Source organism: Molossus molossus, unplaced genomic scaffold (assembly GCF_014108415.1).
Source record: "Molossus molossus isolate mMolMol1 unplaced genomic scaffold, mMolMol1.p scaffold_m16_p_4, whole genome shotgun sequence".
In the NCBI taxonomy this organism is placed as follows: Eukaryota; Metazoa; Chordata; class Mammalia; order Chiroptera; family Molossidae; genus Molossus; species Molossus molossus.
In genome coordinates this window covers 97,056,143-97,075,702 of record NW_023425377.1, presented here as the reverse complement: position 1 = coordinate 97,075,702, position 19,560 = coordinate 97,056,143, and the positions used below count along the sequence as shown (strand labels likewise).

Below are 19,560 nucleotides of genomic sequence, written 5' to 3'. Positions count from 1 at the left end.
AGAACGCATTTAAAACGGTGCCTGGCAAAGAGAACTACTACTAGTACTACTGAGCTATTTTTCCTTCCTCGTTTCGTTACAACTATCCCTACTTCTATTACTGCTCTTGCCACCACCGACAGAACTACTATTGCTATCACTATTGCTACTAGAAGAACAACAAACAAACAGGCGATTGAGCCTCTCTCTCTCAAGGGGCCATGCTCCGAAGAGAACAGTGTCTGCCAGTCTGGTCTGGGAGAAGTGGAAAGGCGACCAGGCATGGGAGCCGCCCCGAGGCTGCCTTCATCAGACGCAGCGCGTCCCTGGCACCTTCCCGCTGCCATTCTGGCCGCCAACTGCCCACGCCCGTACCTTCTATCACCACATCCGGAACCATGAAAAAACCTCTCCGTATCTCACCGACTCTGACTTTTTATAAAAATCTGTTCACATCTTTAAAATAGACTGAACATGTCTTTGACCCACTCAATTATTTATCAAGAATATATTTTAATAGTAGGTTAGGTTATCGAAGCTCAGGAGGGCAGGAGAGGGAGAGCACTAGTCTTTAATAGATTTAGTCAACTGATATAAAATATTTAATTAGTAATTTTAAATAAAGATATTTAATTAGTTAAGTTTTTTTTTTTAAATCTTGAGTCAAAAATAATTGTGAAAAATACACAATTGGACAAAACAGCTGCTGAAACTCAGGAGCTGACGCCCTCAGTCAGGGAACCTAGAAATACACGGCCCCGTTTATGACAGATCAGTCCTAACCCTCTTGGACCGTAGCTGATTGGAACTAAAACACACGGGCCCCAAGCCAAGCCAATCAGATTGCAGCCTGAAGAATCCAAAGAAAAGACACAGGCAGTACAGTCGAACGGTGTAAACATTAGGGACGTGAGGTCATAAATCAACAGTTGGCACACCCAAGCCAAAGTCACAGGGAGAAAGACATTAATAGCCTGAGGGAGCGGGAAGCCAGTCCACAGACAGATGCAGAAACGAGCGACCATATGGTCCTGAGAGGGAGAAAAGTCAACGACAGTTCCTGGCTTCCCATTTGCAGTCCCATGTGGTCTCAATGAACTTTCTTGTCCTCTCTTTGGATGTTTAGGAGATTGCCTGCTCTAGAGGCAGATTTCATTCCCTACGAACACACATGTCCTAAATTAGCTCAACACGTTCGTGTGACAAATGAACATGCCACCAGCATGTCCTTTGTTCCTGTCCTATGTTAAAGAGATTGGAACAGTGTTTACAACATAAAACAGCCCTTTCTTACAGATTTATGTATTAGCACTCCAAGGCACTGGATTGCTTTGTGTCAGAAGAGGAATTAAGAGGAAAAAAGAATTCTGCAAAAGAACTCAATTCTGCAAAAGGATTTCAAGCTTTATGGACAATCTATTAGAGAATGTCTATACGATACCTGCTTCTTGGAAGAAACATGGATTCCTTAATGAACACGGAACCAGACAGAAGGATATACCAGCAGGTGCCAATATCATCAGGACTGAAAAGAAAAGATAACAGAATCAGATGATTATCTATAACAACAAAAAAAATCAAAACATATACAGCACAAAGTGTCGTAACCTTACTGCTTTCAAAATCAAAAAGAACAATGAAAGAGTATAAAACATGTCCATAAAAATGCAATTATTCGACAACTGGAATCATTTTTTAAATTATTTTCCCTCCAAATAAGCTAAAGATATCTGTCAGTATATTTATATGTTCTTTGCCTTCTTAGCACTTAACACTCCCAGTTTTATTTTTCAGTCTCACTTTCTGAACTTAAAATACTTCCTTTGTCTATCAAGTGCTCACATTTCCCCACTGGTTCAAAACAATACACATTTATTATCTCTGGAGGGTAGTTGACATAACAGATTAATTTCTTTTTCAATTACAGTTTACATTCAATATTATTTTGTATTAGTTTCAGGCGTACAGCCCAGTGGTTAGACAACCGTCATGTACTTTACAAAGTGATCCCCTCGATATTCCAGTACACACCTGGCACCATACATAGTTATCACATAACATTTACTGTATTGCCCATGCTATAACATTTATTTAACAAATTTTTAACTGAAAATTTTATGATGGTGGCTGTTCTCGGTACTTAGAATACTTCAGGGAACAACAACAACAAAAATCCCTGCCTTCATGGACAATACAGATACAAAAATAAAATAAAATAATAAACTGGAAAGTTATAAATCAGTGCCCTAGCAAAAAAATAGCATAGGGGAAGGAAGAGGGGTGCAGTTTAGATGGGTGGTCAGGACGAGTCTCACTGAGAAGGGCATTGGAGGCCGAGGAGATGAGTTAGCCACGTGGATCCCTAGGAACCGGCGTTCCAGGCACAGCCGGAGGATCTCCAGCGTAAGGGCAAAGGCCAGGGGCTGACCCTGCCCAGCAAGGAGGCCAGTGTGGTGTGGCTAAAGAGTGGGTGAGAGGCAAGCTAATGGGCACCACGGAGGTTTTTCATCAGACTTTTGGGTTTTATGCCAATCTGCTTGATGAAAATGATACTGAAACCGAGGGTCCTTATGACTGTGACTAAACAGATTGACAGTTCGTGTGGAAAACAAGACAATAATTAATAAGTAACAATGCAATAATAAACCTTGGCACACTTACAACTGTAAGCTTACTCTTGCCTCACCCTGTGTATATCCACCAGAGACCTAGCCTTTCCTCCTGAAAATCAGCAAGCCCAGGGGCAGCAGAAAACAGTAGCTGGGACATGACTAATGGTCACACGGTCTGGACCTCTGGCAGGCTAAAGATAACATCTTGACCTCAGTTACGTTGCAGCTCCTGAGCCCGGAGGTGGAACAATTCCACGGAACCAGGCAGAGGGACACAGACCAGACCTCAGGGCCGTCCTCGTACCTGAGGAAATGCTTCAGTGTCCTCACCTCACCCCCCACCAACCAGCTCGCAGCACGACCCTGAAACCCTGGCCCAGGGGGCTTGGGATTCTGCCCTTTAGTCGGTAAACTACGTGCCATCGGGGAGTCTGGGTTTCAGAGCACTAGCTTTCCTTGAGCACCATTCACCGATAACACAGCCAAAGTTGTTTTCCCACTGCGATTCTCGGCATGTGTTTAGCTCTGCTTGCGCTGGGTGGACAAACTCTTTCTGTTCAATAAAATTATCTTCGTGTAACTTTATTTTTCATTTTTTTCTTATTGTTATTAGAGATCTTTTCTTCTTATTTTCATGAGCCATATCTATTTATTTTCCTGTAAAATCAGTAACTTCAATCTGGTTTTCTAATAAGGTGTCATTTATTTTTTCCTTATCTAAAAGTACTTCTTCAAAAAAAAAAATTTTTTTTTAATATTTTCTCTTTATTGATTTTAGAAAGAAAAGAAGGGGAAGGGAGAGATAGAAACATCAATGAGAGAGAACATCGACTGGCCGCCTCCTGCATGCCCCCCACTGGGGATCAGGCCCACAACCTGGGCATGTGCCCTGACCGGGAATCGAACCTGTGACCTCTTGGTGCATGGGTCGATGCTCAACCACTGAGCCACACCAGCCGGGTTAGAAGTACTTTTTAAAATAAGCCTTTTGAAAACATAAGTGCCATTTCCCCCAGTTTATGGGGCTTATGCTTCGACTTTGTTTACTGTGCCTTTTGCCATATGTAAGCTATTTCATTAGTCAAGTTTATCCACAGGCTCGGCTACTATTAAAACAAAACGAAAAGCTCCACATAGTAATGGCTCAACCAAGGAGGAAGTTCATTTCTCACACGGAACAGCCTGAGCAGCACCAGCCCGAGGAGCACACGGTGGCACTGTGGCACGGAGACCCAGGCTCTGTCTGTTGTGTGGCTCTGCCACCCCCAACCCGGGACGTCCATCTCCAGTTCCAAGGGGGCAGCTCCGAATCTCACCACCACGTCCACATTCTAGCAGGTGGAAGTGCAAAAAGGAAGTACAGAGCACACTCGATTTCTCTTTCTTTTTCTTTTCCAATTATCATCCCACTTCTCGTAAGAGTACCGCATGGGAGCTGGGTGCCACACTTCCCTCAGAGCCCGTGGATCCCCGGCGTGCTGCCGGGGAGTCTTCCGGAGTCTCTGCCAAGTCGTTTTTATTTTCATTGTAAAAAGACTCCAAAAGCTTTTCAAGGACATTCAATTCTAATTATGATTCTAAACAACTAAGTCATTTAACACACCAGTCAACATCACCCAATCATTTTCATTTTCACTTGCTATTTCCTTCCAAAGCAAGTCAGCAGTTGATCACTGTTTCTCCCAAGTCCATTCTTACCCAATTTCACTCCTTTTGGCCTCAAGAAAACATTATATATATAGTCGAATAGAGTGTAGTTCCAATAAAACCATAGCGGTAAAATATCTCAAATGGAAATGCAAAGTACTTTAAACAATAATTTATACCCTTTTTCCCCGGTTTCCAATCAGTAGTTTTTGTAATCAACAATAATTTACCAAGTTTAGGGGGAGAATGTCTTTCTTAACATAAGATGACAGTATTATTATTAATTCTGACTTATGTCAAGTAAAAACTTTCTTTTTGCCAATTGCAAGAACAGTTTAAATTTTTTCAAACAAGTAATAAAACACTGGACTAAAAAGAAGAATAAAGGGATTATTTTATAAACTTATCTTAATCTGTTCTTACAATGGTTTCTTTACCACCAAAGCTTGGCAACAGAATGAAATCTGGAACACTGGGAAATTGAGGTCGATTACCCTTACCACGTGGCCTCAGGCAGTCAGCAGGGCTGCTGTCAGGATCAAGTGAACAACGCTCATTTAATGCAAGTAATGACTATTCTATAGCTTCCTGTCACATTTAAAAAGTACAACAAATGCCACCAAGATCTAAATTAACTGTGACGTAGAGAATATAACAAATATTCACTGACAGTTATTCCATAATCTGCGCATTCTGAAGGTAAAATTAATAAGGATAAAATAAACGCAAGCCTTATAAATCAGGTTTCCTGGCACCGATCATGAAGTAAAAGACAACCAATGTCCAAAAGAGATAAAAGACTGTGACAACAAGTATTCTGGTCCCTGAATACTTACTTACTACCCTTTAAGTAGGGCTGACTCTTCATATCGGGAAAACGCAGGAAAGATTTAAGGAAGTTGAGATAAGAAACGGGTCCTCTTGTTATCTCCCATTTATTATAATTTTGTTTACCTATGGATGACCGTTTCTCTACTTTTCCCCAAAAATTCAAATGTTAACTCGTCAGAGCTATATCTGCTTGGGTAGCACTTGCAGAGAATGACCACCCGATCAGCAAACACTCGTTAAACTCGGTGAGCACTTTCTATGCCCAATAAGATCTTTGTAATGTCTGTATTATTGAGTTGTCACTTTTAAAGATTCAAGTTTTACAAAAGCTGATCAGAACTAAGGGTACAGACACAGGCTTATCTGAAGGATGTGCTGGAATAGCCTGAAAACTGGACGAGTCCTCTTCTGCTCTCGTCCTGCTCACAGACCCGCGCCGGCCTCCTGTCCTGGGGCTGGGGCGTCCCTGCTGTGACGCGCCACACAAACTCCCTTCTACTCCCTTCATCCTCCAGAACATTCCCCCGCCTTCATTAGAAATCACGGTGGGAAGCGTACTCACTTTTTTCGACTTTCGATGGTGCCTCAGGCAGGCAGCATGTCAGTACGGGGTGTAACCTACTTCCCTTCAAGGTCCACAAATACTCCCTTCCCACAGTGCGGCTGTTACCTGAGGGGCTTTATCGCAATTTTATATGTGTGAAGTAATGATTATTTGGGGTTTTTATAAAAAAATAAAAGATGAAAAAAGAGGTTCTAAGGACAGCACCAGCATCAAGCTTTTCTACACTCAGGAGAAGCAAAATGAATCAGAGATCTTGCTTGGAGGCACCAGCAATGAAACTGGCTAACAGAAGACGATCATAATAACAACAACAACAACAAAAATAACCAGTGGTTCTCAAGCCTCAATGTACATGTGAGTTCCCTGGGATGAGGATTAAAAATGAATGTTTCTAGGACCTACTCATCTCACCCGGCCCCCCCAGTTTCTGATCATTAGGTGGGGGAATCCATCACAATACCTCGTAAACAAATATCCGAGGAGATTCTTATATATGGGCTTATAAATCTGGAAAACCTTGAGAAAAGCTGTCCCATGATCACACCCCAAACAGGAACAAATGGCAGAAAAAGAAACCACAACTCCATCACAATCTGTGCAATTAGCTGCATGTGTCTAATTCACTAGTGTTACTTTAATTTTTCTCAAATAATTGTCTTATGTTTTGAAAGCATGAGCTATGGAGTCCCTTCACTGGTTGTTGAAATGGCAGAAGCTGAATCTTGGAATAACCCTGACTGAACATTTCCCCGTAACCTTAGTCTTATACCACCAGGTACAAAAGAGAAATCTAAAGATTAAATAAGTACACATAGCAAAGTACAGTGATATCTCGGTTCTCGAACGCCTCGGTTTTCGACCAAATCGGTATTCGACCAGGAGATTCGAGAAACTTTTGTCTCGGAATCCGAACAAATATTTGGAACTCGAACTTCCGAGATGAGCCGAGTTGAGCCGAATGGCGTTCATTCGGCCCAGCGCGCCTTGCTTGCGTCATCAGTGTGAGTGCAGAGAGAGAGTCACGCTTTGTGGAGAGAGTCACGCTTTCCTATTGGGTTTCATTGCTTCGGTTCTCGAACAATTCGGTTCTCGACCGTCCTCCTGGAACGAATTATGTTCGAGAACCGAGGTATCACTGTAGTACTTAGCAAGTCTCTCTGATCATCAAAAATGGACACCTGGCTCTGGCTGGTTGCTCAGTGGTTAGAGCGTCGGTCCAAAGACGGAAGAGTAGCAGGTTCAATTCCCAGTCAAGGGCATGTACCTGGATTGCAGGTTCCATCCTATGCCCTGGTTGGAGTCATGCAGAAGACAACCAATGGATTTGTTTCTCTCATGTGGATGTTTCTCTCTCTCTTCCTCCCTTCCTTCCACTATATGGAAAAAAAAAATCAATGGCCCTGGTCAGTTTGGCTCAGCAGTTAGAGCTTCAGCCCACAGATCAGAGAGGCCCAGGTTTGGTTCCCACTAAGGGCACATACCTTGGTTGCAGTTTGTCCCTGGCCCCTGCTGGGGTCATGTGGGTGGCAGCCACTCAATGTGTCCCTTTCATGTCGATGTTTCTCTCTCTCTCTCTCTCTCTCCTTCCCACTCTATCTGAACAAAAAATGAGAAAATGTCTCTCACATTGAGGTTTTGCTCTCCCTCCCGCTCTATCTGAAGATAAATACAAAAAATGTCCTCGTGTGAGGATTAAAAAAAAAAAAAAAATTTGAGCCCTGCTGGTGTGGCACAGTGTATTGTGTGTCGTCCCATGGACTGAGAGGTCCTAGTTCGATTCCCGGTCAGGGCACAGGCCTGTTTGCGGGCTCGATCCCCAGTAGGGGGCGTTCAGGAGGCAGTGATGTTTCCCTCTCACATTGATGTTTCTCTCTCTCTCTAAAAAAGTAAATAAATAAGTAAAGCTCTCTTTAAAAAAAAAAAAATCAATGAAAAAATATCCTCGGGTAAGAATTAACAAAAAACAAACAAACAATAAAAGAACACCTGGAAAAGACTTTTTAAAATATGTTTTTATTGATTTTTAGAGCGAGAGAAAGGAAGAGAGAGCTAGGAACATCGATGTGAGAGAGAAACATGGATTGGCCGCCTCCTGCACGCCCCCTACTGGGGATCAAGCCCACAACCTAGGCATGTGCCCTGACAGGGAATCAAACTGGGACCTTTCAGTCATTGGGACAATGCTTAATCCACTGAGCCACACCAGCGGGGCAACCTATAATTTTTAAACTGATAAGAACTACAAGGAACAACTGATTAGATTCCAACACATCCTGCCCTGCAGTGACAAAACGAAAGTCATAAATAAAAACCTAGGTGTATGACAAGGCATGCAGAAAGGCTAATTCTCTATTGTCATCACCAGGGAGGAAATGAATAAAGCCAAACAAAACAAGCAGAAAAAATATAAACAGACCATCACAGAATGATCAATTCACTGCCAGCATGATCAGCCGGAAGGACTCGGAAGCCATCACAAATGAATGGTCACAATTGCCCATCATTCCACGTCTAAAGGAACCGCAAGTTTAGACTTTGAATAATGGGGAAGAGGCAAACAGACCATCTCATCCCACTCTTCTCCTCCATTATTCCTTCTACTCCTCAACACAGACCCACCACCGCCGACTTGCTGCTGTCCTGTCTGCCCCCTCCCCACACTGCCAACCTGCCCTAGATGTTTGTCTTTCCACCTCCTAAATCACATGAAATCTTATAGCAGCAATTTTCAACCGCTGTGCTGTGGCACACTGGTGTGCCACAGAATTTTTATTTTTATTTTATTTTTTAATCCTCACCCGAGGAATTTTTGCATTCATCTTCAGATAAAGCGAGAGAGAGAGAGAGAGAGAGAGAGAGGAGAAGAAGAAGAAGAAGAAGAAGAAGAAGAAGAAGAAGAAGAAGAAGAAGAAGAAGAAGAGAGAAACATCGATGTGAGAGAGACACATCGACTGGCTGTCACCCACACGACCCCAACCGGGGCAGAGGACAAACTGCAACCGAGGTACGTGCCCTTAGCGGGAACCAAGCCTGGGATTCTCTGGACCACGGACCAACACTCTAACCATTGAGCTAAACCAGCCAGGGCAAGAATTTTTATAACATGCAATACCTATTTAGTCAGGGACACTGACCTCTTTTTCCTTAGACTGTCAAATTAAAAAAAAAAAAAAAATGACAACAGCCAACACAGCAATAGCCATCTGGTGCAATGAATCAAAATTATACCTATCTTTTTTGTCAGATCAGCAAAAAGTATGTATTTTTTAGTGTGCTGCAGAACTTCAGTAATTAGTTTTTGAGTCATGAGATAAAAAAAAGACTGAAAATCACTGCCTTATGGGAATGGCTCAAGCCCTATTCATTGAATAAATCTTCTCACTTACTGTTTTCCAAACTCCAAAACACTTATCCCATCTAATTTCATTCTGTTGTGTAACACTGAACCTCCCTTTAGGTAGGAAGTGCGCTGCACCTAGCAGAAAGGGATTAGCATTTGCTCGGTAAGTCAGAGCCTGTGCTTCTCCTATAACCCCGGGGTCTTTAATGGGTCCCCCCACCCTTATTTAGCACAAGAGGTAAGCAATATGCTGTCAAGCAAAGAGCAAAGGTTTTGGAACATATATTCTTTCATACTAGCCCTGTGATCCTGGTGAAGTTAAGTTCTGAGATGCTAGTTTCCTCAACTGTAAAATGGGGAAATCAACACATTCTTCACAATGATACTTTGGTTAAATGAAACAATATACATGGAGTACTTTGCATCACAGATACATAAAAAATACTAGCTCTTTCCAAAGGTGGGGAACCTTTTTACTGTCAGGGGCCATTTGGGTATTTATGACATCATTCTTGGGCCATACAAAATTATCCAACTTAAAAATTAGCCTGCTACATTTGGTCAGGCTAATTGGGAGAGGTGTGTGATTTTAGCTGGTATTGATTTCGAGGTCCTCATACAGCCCTTGTGCTGGATGCTCCCCACCTCTTCTTTTCCTCTCGTATAACATTCCCAGAAAGGGCCAACCTACAACTTGACCTTCTGCTCCAATCCCCCACATATCCTTTGCTGCAACTTCACCCATTCAGCTGTACTTCACTTGTTTTCCACCTATGTCTCATGGCCTTTGAAGAAACCTCCAAACAGTACCTTTGGTCTAATAAACATACTACTCACCCTTTGAATTCCAGGTTAACTAACACTTCCTCTGAGACGTGTTTCAGTATCTTCCAAGTAAAGTGAGTCATTTTCCTCCTGGATTCCCAGAACAACTCTCCACATGCTCATAGTACACAGTTGCCAGAGACTCATAATTATTTAATTTAGGAGTCTTCCCTCATTACCTTTTAAACTTCTCTAAATCATCAGTACTCCCAACATATACACTATATAGTGCCTGACTGTTACTTAGCCTTTTCTCAATAAATTAATAATTGAATGAACACCAACTCAGATATGGTATTAAAGTGTCTGAAAATTTAAGATGTGAGTTTCATTTGCCAGAAACTGGAAAAATGAAGCCAGGCTTAAAGAACTTCTATAGTAATACCCTACAAGTCCACAAGGTGGCGAAGTCTCCTCATGAAAGAGCTAAATGTGCTGCTCCACATTCCCTATTTATAATGCAGGAAGCTAACTAAAACAAGTGATCAAGTTTAATAATAAGCCAATAAATAAGAAGAAAACTAATTAAATCAGTAAAGGTGACTGTTAGAAGGCAAAATAAATAAATAAATAAATAAATAAATAACGTGTAAAGGCCACTTTATTAAGCTGTTAATACACTGAGAAAACTTCAGAGGAGCCTAATCAATCAAAAAACCAACTTATGGCAATGAAGGCAAAGGGGCTGAGAAAAAGGCAGTAACAAAATGAGAGTGCCAGGTTCTTCCCGTAAGCAGCCTGAGGTGACCTCTGAAAATTGTTCGCTAGTCACTTGACCCAGAAAACCCCACAAAATCATGCAAATCAAGAGGTTCAAATCTTCATGTTCACTTTAAGAACACTTGTGAAACTGCCCAGGCCATCAAGGGTATGCACATGCAAAAAACCACCAAGACCCTGAAGGACGTCACTTCACAGTAGCAATGCGTGCCAGTCTGTCATTGCAACGGTGGAGTTGGTAGGTGTGTCCATGCCAAACAGTGGGGCTGGACCCAGGGTCAGTGGTCCAAAGAGTGCTGAGTTTTTGCTGCACATGCTTAAAAATGCAGGGAGCAATGCTGAACTTCAGGGTTTAGATGTAGGTTCTCTGGTCACTGAGCACGTCCAGGTGAACAAAGCTCCCGAGATGCGGCGCAGAACTGACAGAGCTCACGGGTGGATGAAGCCACACATGGGCTCTCCCCACCACGTGGAGAGGACCCTACTGAAGAGGAGGAGATTGCTCCTGACCAGAGGAGGAGGCTGCACAGATTAAGCCACACGTGAGCTCTCCCCGCCATGTGGAGAGGACCCTACTGAAGAGGAGCAGATTGCTCCTGACCAGAGGAGGAGGCTGCACAAAAGAAAAAGGTGTCCCAAAGAAACTGAACAAAAACTTATGGCCCAAGAGTAAATTCAGCATAAAATAAATGCTAATAAAAGTATAAGCAAAAAAAAGGGAGTGGAGTAGATGACTGTGGGCAGAAAATATTGAGCTAGCATAACACATAGCTCAAAATGGACCTCCCGCAAGCCACAAACACAGGCATCTAAGTCTTTGGGAGTGGGGGACAACAAATAGAAACTGAAAGAACAGTACCCATGCACAATCCAAACAACTGGGGACTGGAAGTTAGTGCTCTCCGAGTTTATCCCAACAGAGTATGGCCTGAGGAGGGCGTGAACACAAGCCAGAGCGGCCCAGGAGTGAAGAAGCACCTCTACGATGCTTGACATGGGCGACATGACCAGGGGCAATAAGACAGAGAAACACAAAGATGATGATCATATGATAAATAAGAATGGGTGATGCAACCAGTGAAATGTCCAAAAATAGTAGTTAGGAAGACCATTCACAGAGAGGAGGGGACACAGCGAGGGGTTAGGTACAACTGAGACCACATGTTACATCAACACAGACTTTTTTGGAGTATTTTAGAAAGAAAGGCTGCATTATACTACCCAGGATATTATACCATGTTCAAAACAAAGCTGTTGGCATCAGGGAGAAATGGAGACAGAATTGTTATCACCCTAGGGGTATTGGCTCCCATCTTGAGCTAAAAAACAAGAGAGGGAAATAAAATGAAGGCTAACAAATTTCCAATAACTCAGTGGAGACAACTAGCAAGAATTCCCAGAGGGTCACAGTGACCCGAAAGAGAAAAACACCTGTTTCTTTTCTTGTATCCACTGTCTCAGCAACATCAGCCCACCAAAGGATAAAAGCAGAAAACAAAGTCCTCCTAAGTTTCTGCCTCTCCACCACCTGTCACCTGCAGGTTCCCCTATAAGCCTCTCTCCATCAGCGCCCTTGTTTTCGCTCACCTACACGGCTCTTCAGACTGGTTTAGACTTTTCATCTCAAATATATGATTATGCCAAAAACCAAAGTGAAAAGAACTTTACAACAAATTATCCTCTGTCCTTTTGGGAGCCCAGCATTTCAGATGAGAAGTGTTCAACATGCACTTGGCGAGCCCCTTGGGACTCCACTGTCCAGCTCTCTTTCCACCATAACAGCAACTGGGTGAGCTGAGTAGGATTTCCGATGAACAAAGTATTCCGTCGTTTAAAAAAATAACTTCCAACAATGGCCACCTTCCACTTTGCAGATGGCTTCAGACACTAATAATTGTAATCCTTTTCTCAAATAGATTGTTTCTGTTACTGGGTTTATCACAAAGTTTAATAATTATTTGTACTTATTTTTTTTCCTCCTCTGCTGGGGCTCTAAGCAATAAGCTCAAAGACAAAACGTTATTATGTATTTTTGTATGACCAATGGTATACAATGGTTTCACCATTTTCTTTATATACACCCACAAGTAGAGTAATATTATGGAAAGATAGACAAGAAGGATACTTCAAAATAGTGGTTACATCTTGCTGGGGAAGAATGAAAAGAAGATTTGAAGTATTTTGCTTCTTTAAAAAAAAAGAACTAAAGCAACCTGGGCAGTAGATGTGTTTGCAATCACCTAAAAACAAGACTGTAACGTCACAGAAAAGCTTGGCCAGATCAGGAAGGAAAAAGCAGTATAAGAATACTGCGGGAACCGAACCGGGACCGAACCCTTTTCACTTTGGTTTTTGGCATAATCATGTATTTGAGATGAAAAGTCTAAGCCAGTCTGAAGAGTCGTATAGGTGAGCGAAAACAAGGGCGCTGATGGAGAGAGGCTTATAGGGGAACCGAACCCTTGGGTGAGGATAAAAACAGCATTTTTGTCACCCTGCTGACTTCTGCTAAAACAGTAACACTATGCGAGGTAGAGCAGCACCACCATAATTCCTTCCTAACAAAAGTTAGGACCTCTGGGTGTGGGCCAAAGAATCCAATGAGAACTGTTCAACGACGGAAGCCCCTGGCACACCTGCAGCCTGCAGGAAAGGGGGGAGAGGTTGCAGTACAGGTGAGAACAGGAATAATCAACCGCCCGCGGACATATTCCTGCCGGAGGGACCAGGGGGATGCGGGGCAAATGCAGCTGCTGGTGTGCTGGGGACTGTGAACAGAAAGCCAAGCTCGGGCAAAGCTGGCGGGGCGGCAGGTGGGATAGCGCGATGCGGACAGCACTGGGGGGTGGCCTTGCAGAGAAGGGATTTGGGGAAGTTGCTGGTAAACCAGAAAACCGAGCCAGCGAGTGAAAACACCACTAAAGCAATGGAAGTGCAGCTGAGGCCTGAGGTTCTAAACTGCACATTTTCAAATTTAAATGAAAATGCTTTCAGACTCCATGGGCCTCAATGCAGCTTTAAAAAAAAAATTTTTTTTTATGTTGGAACAATTTCTTCTCCAGCAATAAACAGAGATGAAATGCCTAACAAACGGCTTAGAAACCCAAAGCATTCAGGCAGACACACATGTGGGAAACGGGCATTAGGTACACAGTCACACACTGTGCAGTGTGGGCACATGTGTGTAGACTTAAAATTTTCTAACGACTGAATTTCTGAGCCAAAGGTTTATAGCACTTTAAATATAACTATATATTAAACTGAAACAGAGAAGATGGGTGGCCATTAAAGAAAAGCTAAAACTAAAAGGACTCACTCATTTTATTCATCTCAGATTAAATTCTTAAATAAAGATATCTTAAATTAAAGTCCCTCGGGTCAGGAATTTATATCACCCACCGCAGTGTTCCCGAGCCTGCGATACAGCTAGGATGGAGTAGATAACAAATGACAGGAAGAGAGAAATTGCCTGACATTCTTGTCCCCTGCGTAAAAAGTTCTCATTTTATCTAACTTTCTGGTGCAAACAAATACATCGAGATTCTAAATGGGCAACTCTAAATTTTTAAAAATTTAATTTTCTCAAAACCACAACTCTCCCCCTGATCTCAATACAATTTAAAACAGCATTTTTTTTTTTTTTAATTTTTTTTTTTTGCCCTGGCCGATTTGGCTCAGTGGTTGGAGCATCAGCCTGCAGACCAGAGAGTCCCGGGTTCGGTTCCCGCTAAGGGCACGTACCTCGGCTGCTGTTGTGTCCTCGGCCCCGGTTGGGGTCGTGTGGGTGACAACCAGTCGATGTGTCTCTCTCACATCGATGTTTCTCTCTCTCTCTTCCTCCCTCTTCCACCCAAGAATGTCCTCGGGTGCGGATAAAAACAGCATTTTTGTCACCCTGCTGACTTCTGCTAAAACAGTAAACTATGGGAGGTAGAGCATCACCACCATAATTCCTTCCTAACAAAAGTTTAAAGCAGCTAAAACATGGAGAGTCCGAAACGTAAATGAGAAGGAGGAGGATGAGAGCAGTCTGCACTGCCCAGGAACGCATGTGCTGCTCTAACCCTTTATGCGAAGGGCTGCACCTTCTCCGCACACCAGCACTAAAAGCAGGCACTGTTATTATTGTCTCCATTTTATAGATGAGAAAAGTAAGGTACAGAGGTAGATCAAAAGAATATTATATTTACCTGGTGAAATTATTAAAACCATAGACTCAGATGTCGCCAGCACACAAACATCATAAAGAAAATGAATAATCATCTCTTGGTCCTAAAATCAAAGTCTGACCGTCTTTGATATTCTGGCTACACTGTGTTGTTTAAGTTCAAGGCAGAACAAGAACAGACAAGTCATTTCCCCCATGAAGTAATAACAACCGGTCCCCAAAAGAGAGGTGGTATTAAGTTATCACAGATTTATATACACCACAAATATAAGGGTTCTTTAATTTCCAAAACTGCACCTACACAAATTGGGAAGGGCAGAAACATGTTTGTTCAGAGTTCACAGAAGAAAATGATACAATTCCCTTTCATCACAGGATTGGCCAAATACTAGGACTCTGATTAAGTGAATCTACATTTAGCCTCTGAATTTTGGGTCTTATGAAGTGATGATCAACTGAATATCCACAGACTTTTCATGGCTTACTAACGTGGCACCGAATTCTAACCAATCCAAAATGAGCAACTGTTCAAATCAACTCTTGCTACAAACGCCAGCCTACAGGCCTTCCATTTAAGATTGTCTAAAACATGGCTTTGCATTATCAGCACAGCTCACATTCACTGTATAAATTGACTTAAAAAATCAAACAAACAAACAAACAAAAAACCCAGGTATATTTAAAGTCACTGTAATCCACTTTCAATATAAATGAATATAGTAAGTACAAACCGTTAGGGAGTCAGGATAACGTAGGCAAAGCTGCTGGTGGGTTGCAGTCACCATCGGCACTGGGGAGGCCAGTAACACAAAAGATGCTGTGCTCATCCCAACATGTACACAAGCATTACCATTTTCAATTAAATTTACTGGGGTGACATTGATTAAGAGGATTATACAGGTTTCAAGTGCACATTTATGATACATGATCTGTATATATGGCATTGTGTGCCCAGCACCCAAAATCATATCATCTTATTACCATATTTGACCCCCTTTACCTTTTACTATCCCCAGCCTCCTTCCCTCTGAACCACCAGGCCCTTGTCCGTGTCTATGAATATTTACTTCTTTGTTTATTTGTTGCTTTTACTTTTATATCCCACATATGAGTGAAATCATATGGTTCTTAACTTCTTCTCTCCGACGTCTTCACTTAGCATGATATTTTCAAGATCGAGCCATCCTTTTTTCTGGTGCCATTTTTTACGGTGGCAGAGAAAAGCCTAGAAGATGCTGCTGAGCGGGGTAACCACCAAGGCTGCGGAATCGCAATGTCTGGGCTCCGATCCCGGTCCCACTTTGAGCAGTGAGACTTTGGGCAAGTCCTCATCCTCTCAAAGCCTCAGCCCCTTCGTGTGGAAAACTGGGGCGATGATACCTACCTCACAAGACAGCTATAAGGAGTAGGTAATTATGGCACATAAAGCACTTACTGGAGTATGTGGGTCATGGGGAGGGCTAGTAAAATGTCTGTTACCTCATCATCAATACCACCAAAACCATGCTTCAGATGGGAAGGACAAAATAACAGAAACTTGATGCTGACTACCACTAGACTGTTTCAATAAATGTCCATAACATTCATCAGAGATTTCCAACCCTGTCGTCTGTATACCCAATTCCACTGATAGCTTCTAACTGCTCCTAAAGGAAGCAAATATTCTAAGTTGTTTACAGCTTGACTTCTTCAAGAATAAGCATGTTAAAAAGCATTTGCCCTTGGTGTTCGTCTTCTCAATATCAATGATGTTTTGGTCATTTATTATTCTTCTATACTTGGTCTGTGTTCTTTTAAGCCCTAGATGGATATTTACAACACCCTGCTAAAAAGCCCATGGGTGATTATAACCTATGAATCATTCCAATCTCGTCCGCCTGTATTTTTTTTTTTTTTTTGTAAAATACACCCCTGATTTTCTCATTCCTTCAGTCTTTGCCTCAGTTCAAGCACTTGTGACCTCAGATGAGGCCACTGCCTCCTTGCTGACCTCCCTACCCATCCTCAACCTAACCCACCCTAACCCATCATCGCATTTACGGAAATGACAGTTTCCTGGAGGGAATGTCATTTTGCTGCTTGAAAACTGGCCACCAAGAGACTTTAGAAAGATATCACAGTGGATGGACCTTATTCAGATCTGATTCAAATAAAAAAACTATCAAAAAAATTTTCTGAGACAAAGAAATTTTAATATTTTAATGACACAAAGAATCATTTTTAAAGTTTGATAATAATATTGTGGTTAACTTTTAAGTCTTTATCTTTTACAGATAAAGATACATATCAAAATAGTTATGAATGAAATGATACATCTGGATTTACTTCAAAGTAATCCAGTTGGAGGTAGGGGAGGGGGAATAAAAGATGAAACATGCCCTGGCCAGTTTGGCTCAGCAGTTAGAACGTCAGCCTGCGGTCCAGAGAGACCCGGGTTCGGTTCCCGCTAAGGGCACGTACTTCAGTTGCAGTTTGTCCCCAGCCCTGGTTGGTCGTGCGGGTGGCAGCCACTCGATGTGTCCCTTCACGTCGATGTTTCTCTCTCTCTCTCTCCCTCTCCCTTCCTCTCTCTCCCTCCCACTCTATCTATACAAAAAATGGAAAAATATCCTTGGGTGAGGATAAAAAAATAATAAAAAAATAAAAGATGAAACAAAATTGGCCATCAATTGACAATGCAGATGATAAGTACATAGCCGGGGGAGGGGGGGTTGTTATGCTATTGTCTCTAATATTGGAAACATTTGTAATTTTCCACAATAAAATATTATTTGAGGGAGAAAGCTCATTTTCAGTTGCCCAAAAAATCGAGACCAACTTTTTTTTTAATTCCACATTTACAAGCAAGTATGACTAGCCTGTCTCTTCTCTTGGTTCATCATCCTGACACACACCACATGCCAGTCATACCAACATTATTACCATGTTCAAACATCAAGCCAGGGCCCTTCAGTTTTCTGTGTCGCTGTACAGACTGTTTCTTCTGCAAGAAGGTCTCACTAGACCAGTGGGCACACTTTTGAGACCTAGTTCAGAAGGCTGTTTCTCTGAGATGCTCCCCATGTCAGCCAAGCCTCCCCTTGCACTTCTTCAACCCTCTTATATTCTCAGTCATTTTGGTTAGTTTTTGTTGTTGTTGATTCCCTTTTATTCTACTTCTACTTCCCTCAAGAGATTATTGCTTCCATAAAGGCAGAAGCTGTGTTTTATTTATTTCAATAACTAGTCCCTATAACATGTATGGGAAGTAATTATTTAATAACTGCTTTGAAAAACAGGAAGGAAAGTCAACAGAACAACCGTCAGTCATGGCAAACATTATTAACAAAATATTATGTCTGGTAAGTCATAGTTTACATATATTAATACAACAATATTTATCCACTATGCGTTTATCGCAATCTTTAAAAAATTAGTTGTCTTTTTTTTCCAAGAAATATATTACACATCTTAAAAAAATATCACTATTATTTAAAGAAGAAACTGCCTAAAGAGATGTGAGCAGCTTATTTTTCTGTTTCTGAAAGATTATAAGCAAAAACACAGTATTTATGCTACCTTTACATCTCATCTGGTGTTGGTTGTGGGAATAGCAGATTTTGTTCTGCTAAAAAGACTCTGTACTACTTCTTATTTCAAAATGATAAAAAATGTCAAATTACCCCATAATGTGAAATAATATAGCTGACTCACATGTGAGAGATATACAGCTACAGGTGTGAAGTTATCAGCAAAGAACTGTAAGCATTTATGTCAGGAAATAGCTGCAATGGTTCACATTTCTAAACTATGAAAAATAAGTTAGTGCAAAAATAAGATAATGCTGACATAGCCGGCTGTTACTAATACTGCTTTGATTCTTTAAGGAAAGTCTTTAGCCACTGCATTATACAATGTACAAAGAGAACGGAAACACCTACTAGTATAAAACTTCATTTGCTTCATGTCTTTCGTATCTCACAGTTTCACACATTAACCTGTAAAAGAAATAAAGACATGAGTTCAACATTTGTCATGAAAAAACATTCTAATAGTTTAAAAACATAAATGAACCATGTAGTCTAGAAAGGTAAGATTAGTTATCACTTGTCAAAATTATTTACTAGCCTCAAGATCAATATTTTTGGTGCCTAAGATAACAAAATAAAGTAAAATAAAATCTGATAAAGAGATGCTAGAAAAAAACATATTGTTAGATGTCAACTTTGCCACATTTATCTTATAGGGAACAAAACTGTATGTGTTTTTTATAGTTTGTAAGTGACATTTGGACTGATTAATGTTCTCTAAGGTAAACAAAAAAAACAAGAAGGAGACTTAGAAAGAAAAACCTACTTATTTAAAAAGTGATAACTTCATTCATAGCTCAATATTAATGTTACCTAACAGTATGGAATTTCAGCTGAAAGTAGGCTTTTAGTAACTCAGTGTTTTTATGACTAATGACTAAATGGAAGCTTTACAAGTTTTGAATTGTTGTTTCAGCTGATTCATTCCTGAGGAAAAAATTATGCAAATTGTGGAAAACATGAGTAAATGTTAAAATATTCTAAAGTACCTCAAGAATAGCATCTTCAAAAAGTAGCCTATTATATTAAGCCCAAGTAAATTTTCCCAAAAATATAGAAATGCAAAAAAGAATAGAATGATGATGTCATGTCTTCCTGTGGAGAAACTAGTACACAGAAAGAAAAAAAAAATGTTGGCTACAAAGGTGATTTTTTTCTCTCTCTTTTTTTTTTTTTATCCTCCCAAGGACATTTTTCCATTTTTTGTTCAGATAGAGTAGGAGGGAGAGAGAGAGAGAGAAACATCGACGTGAAAGGGACACATCGAGTGGCTGCCACCCGCACGACCCAACCAGGGCCGGGGA

General features: G+C 41.3%; 1 protein-coding gene across 26 annotated transcripts in view; it reads right to left on the bottom strand.

Moving 5' to 3' along the window:
• RAPGEF2 (Rap guanine nucleotide exchange factor 2) overlaps positions 1-19,560 on the bottom strand; it is a 247,229-nt gene that overhangs the window by 149,740 nt on the left and 77,929 nt on the right. For 24 of the 26 annotated variants that reach the window (XM_036239933.1, XM_036239937.1, XM_036239934.1 and 21 more), the window contains 2 exons: positions 18,608-18,664; positions 1,421-1,504 (listed from right to left, as the gene is read on the bottom strand). In XM_036239933.1, coding sequence (XP_036095826.1) covers positions 1,421-1,504; positions 18,608-18,664 — 141 coding nt within the window. Of the gene's footprint in view, positions 1-1,420; positions 1,505-18,607; positions 18,665-19,560 lie in introns of those variants that run through there. The other 2 variants (XM_036239947.1, XM_036239957.1) reach the window with 2 other exon arrangements.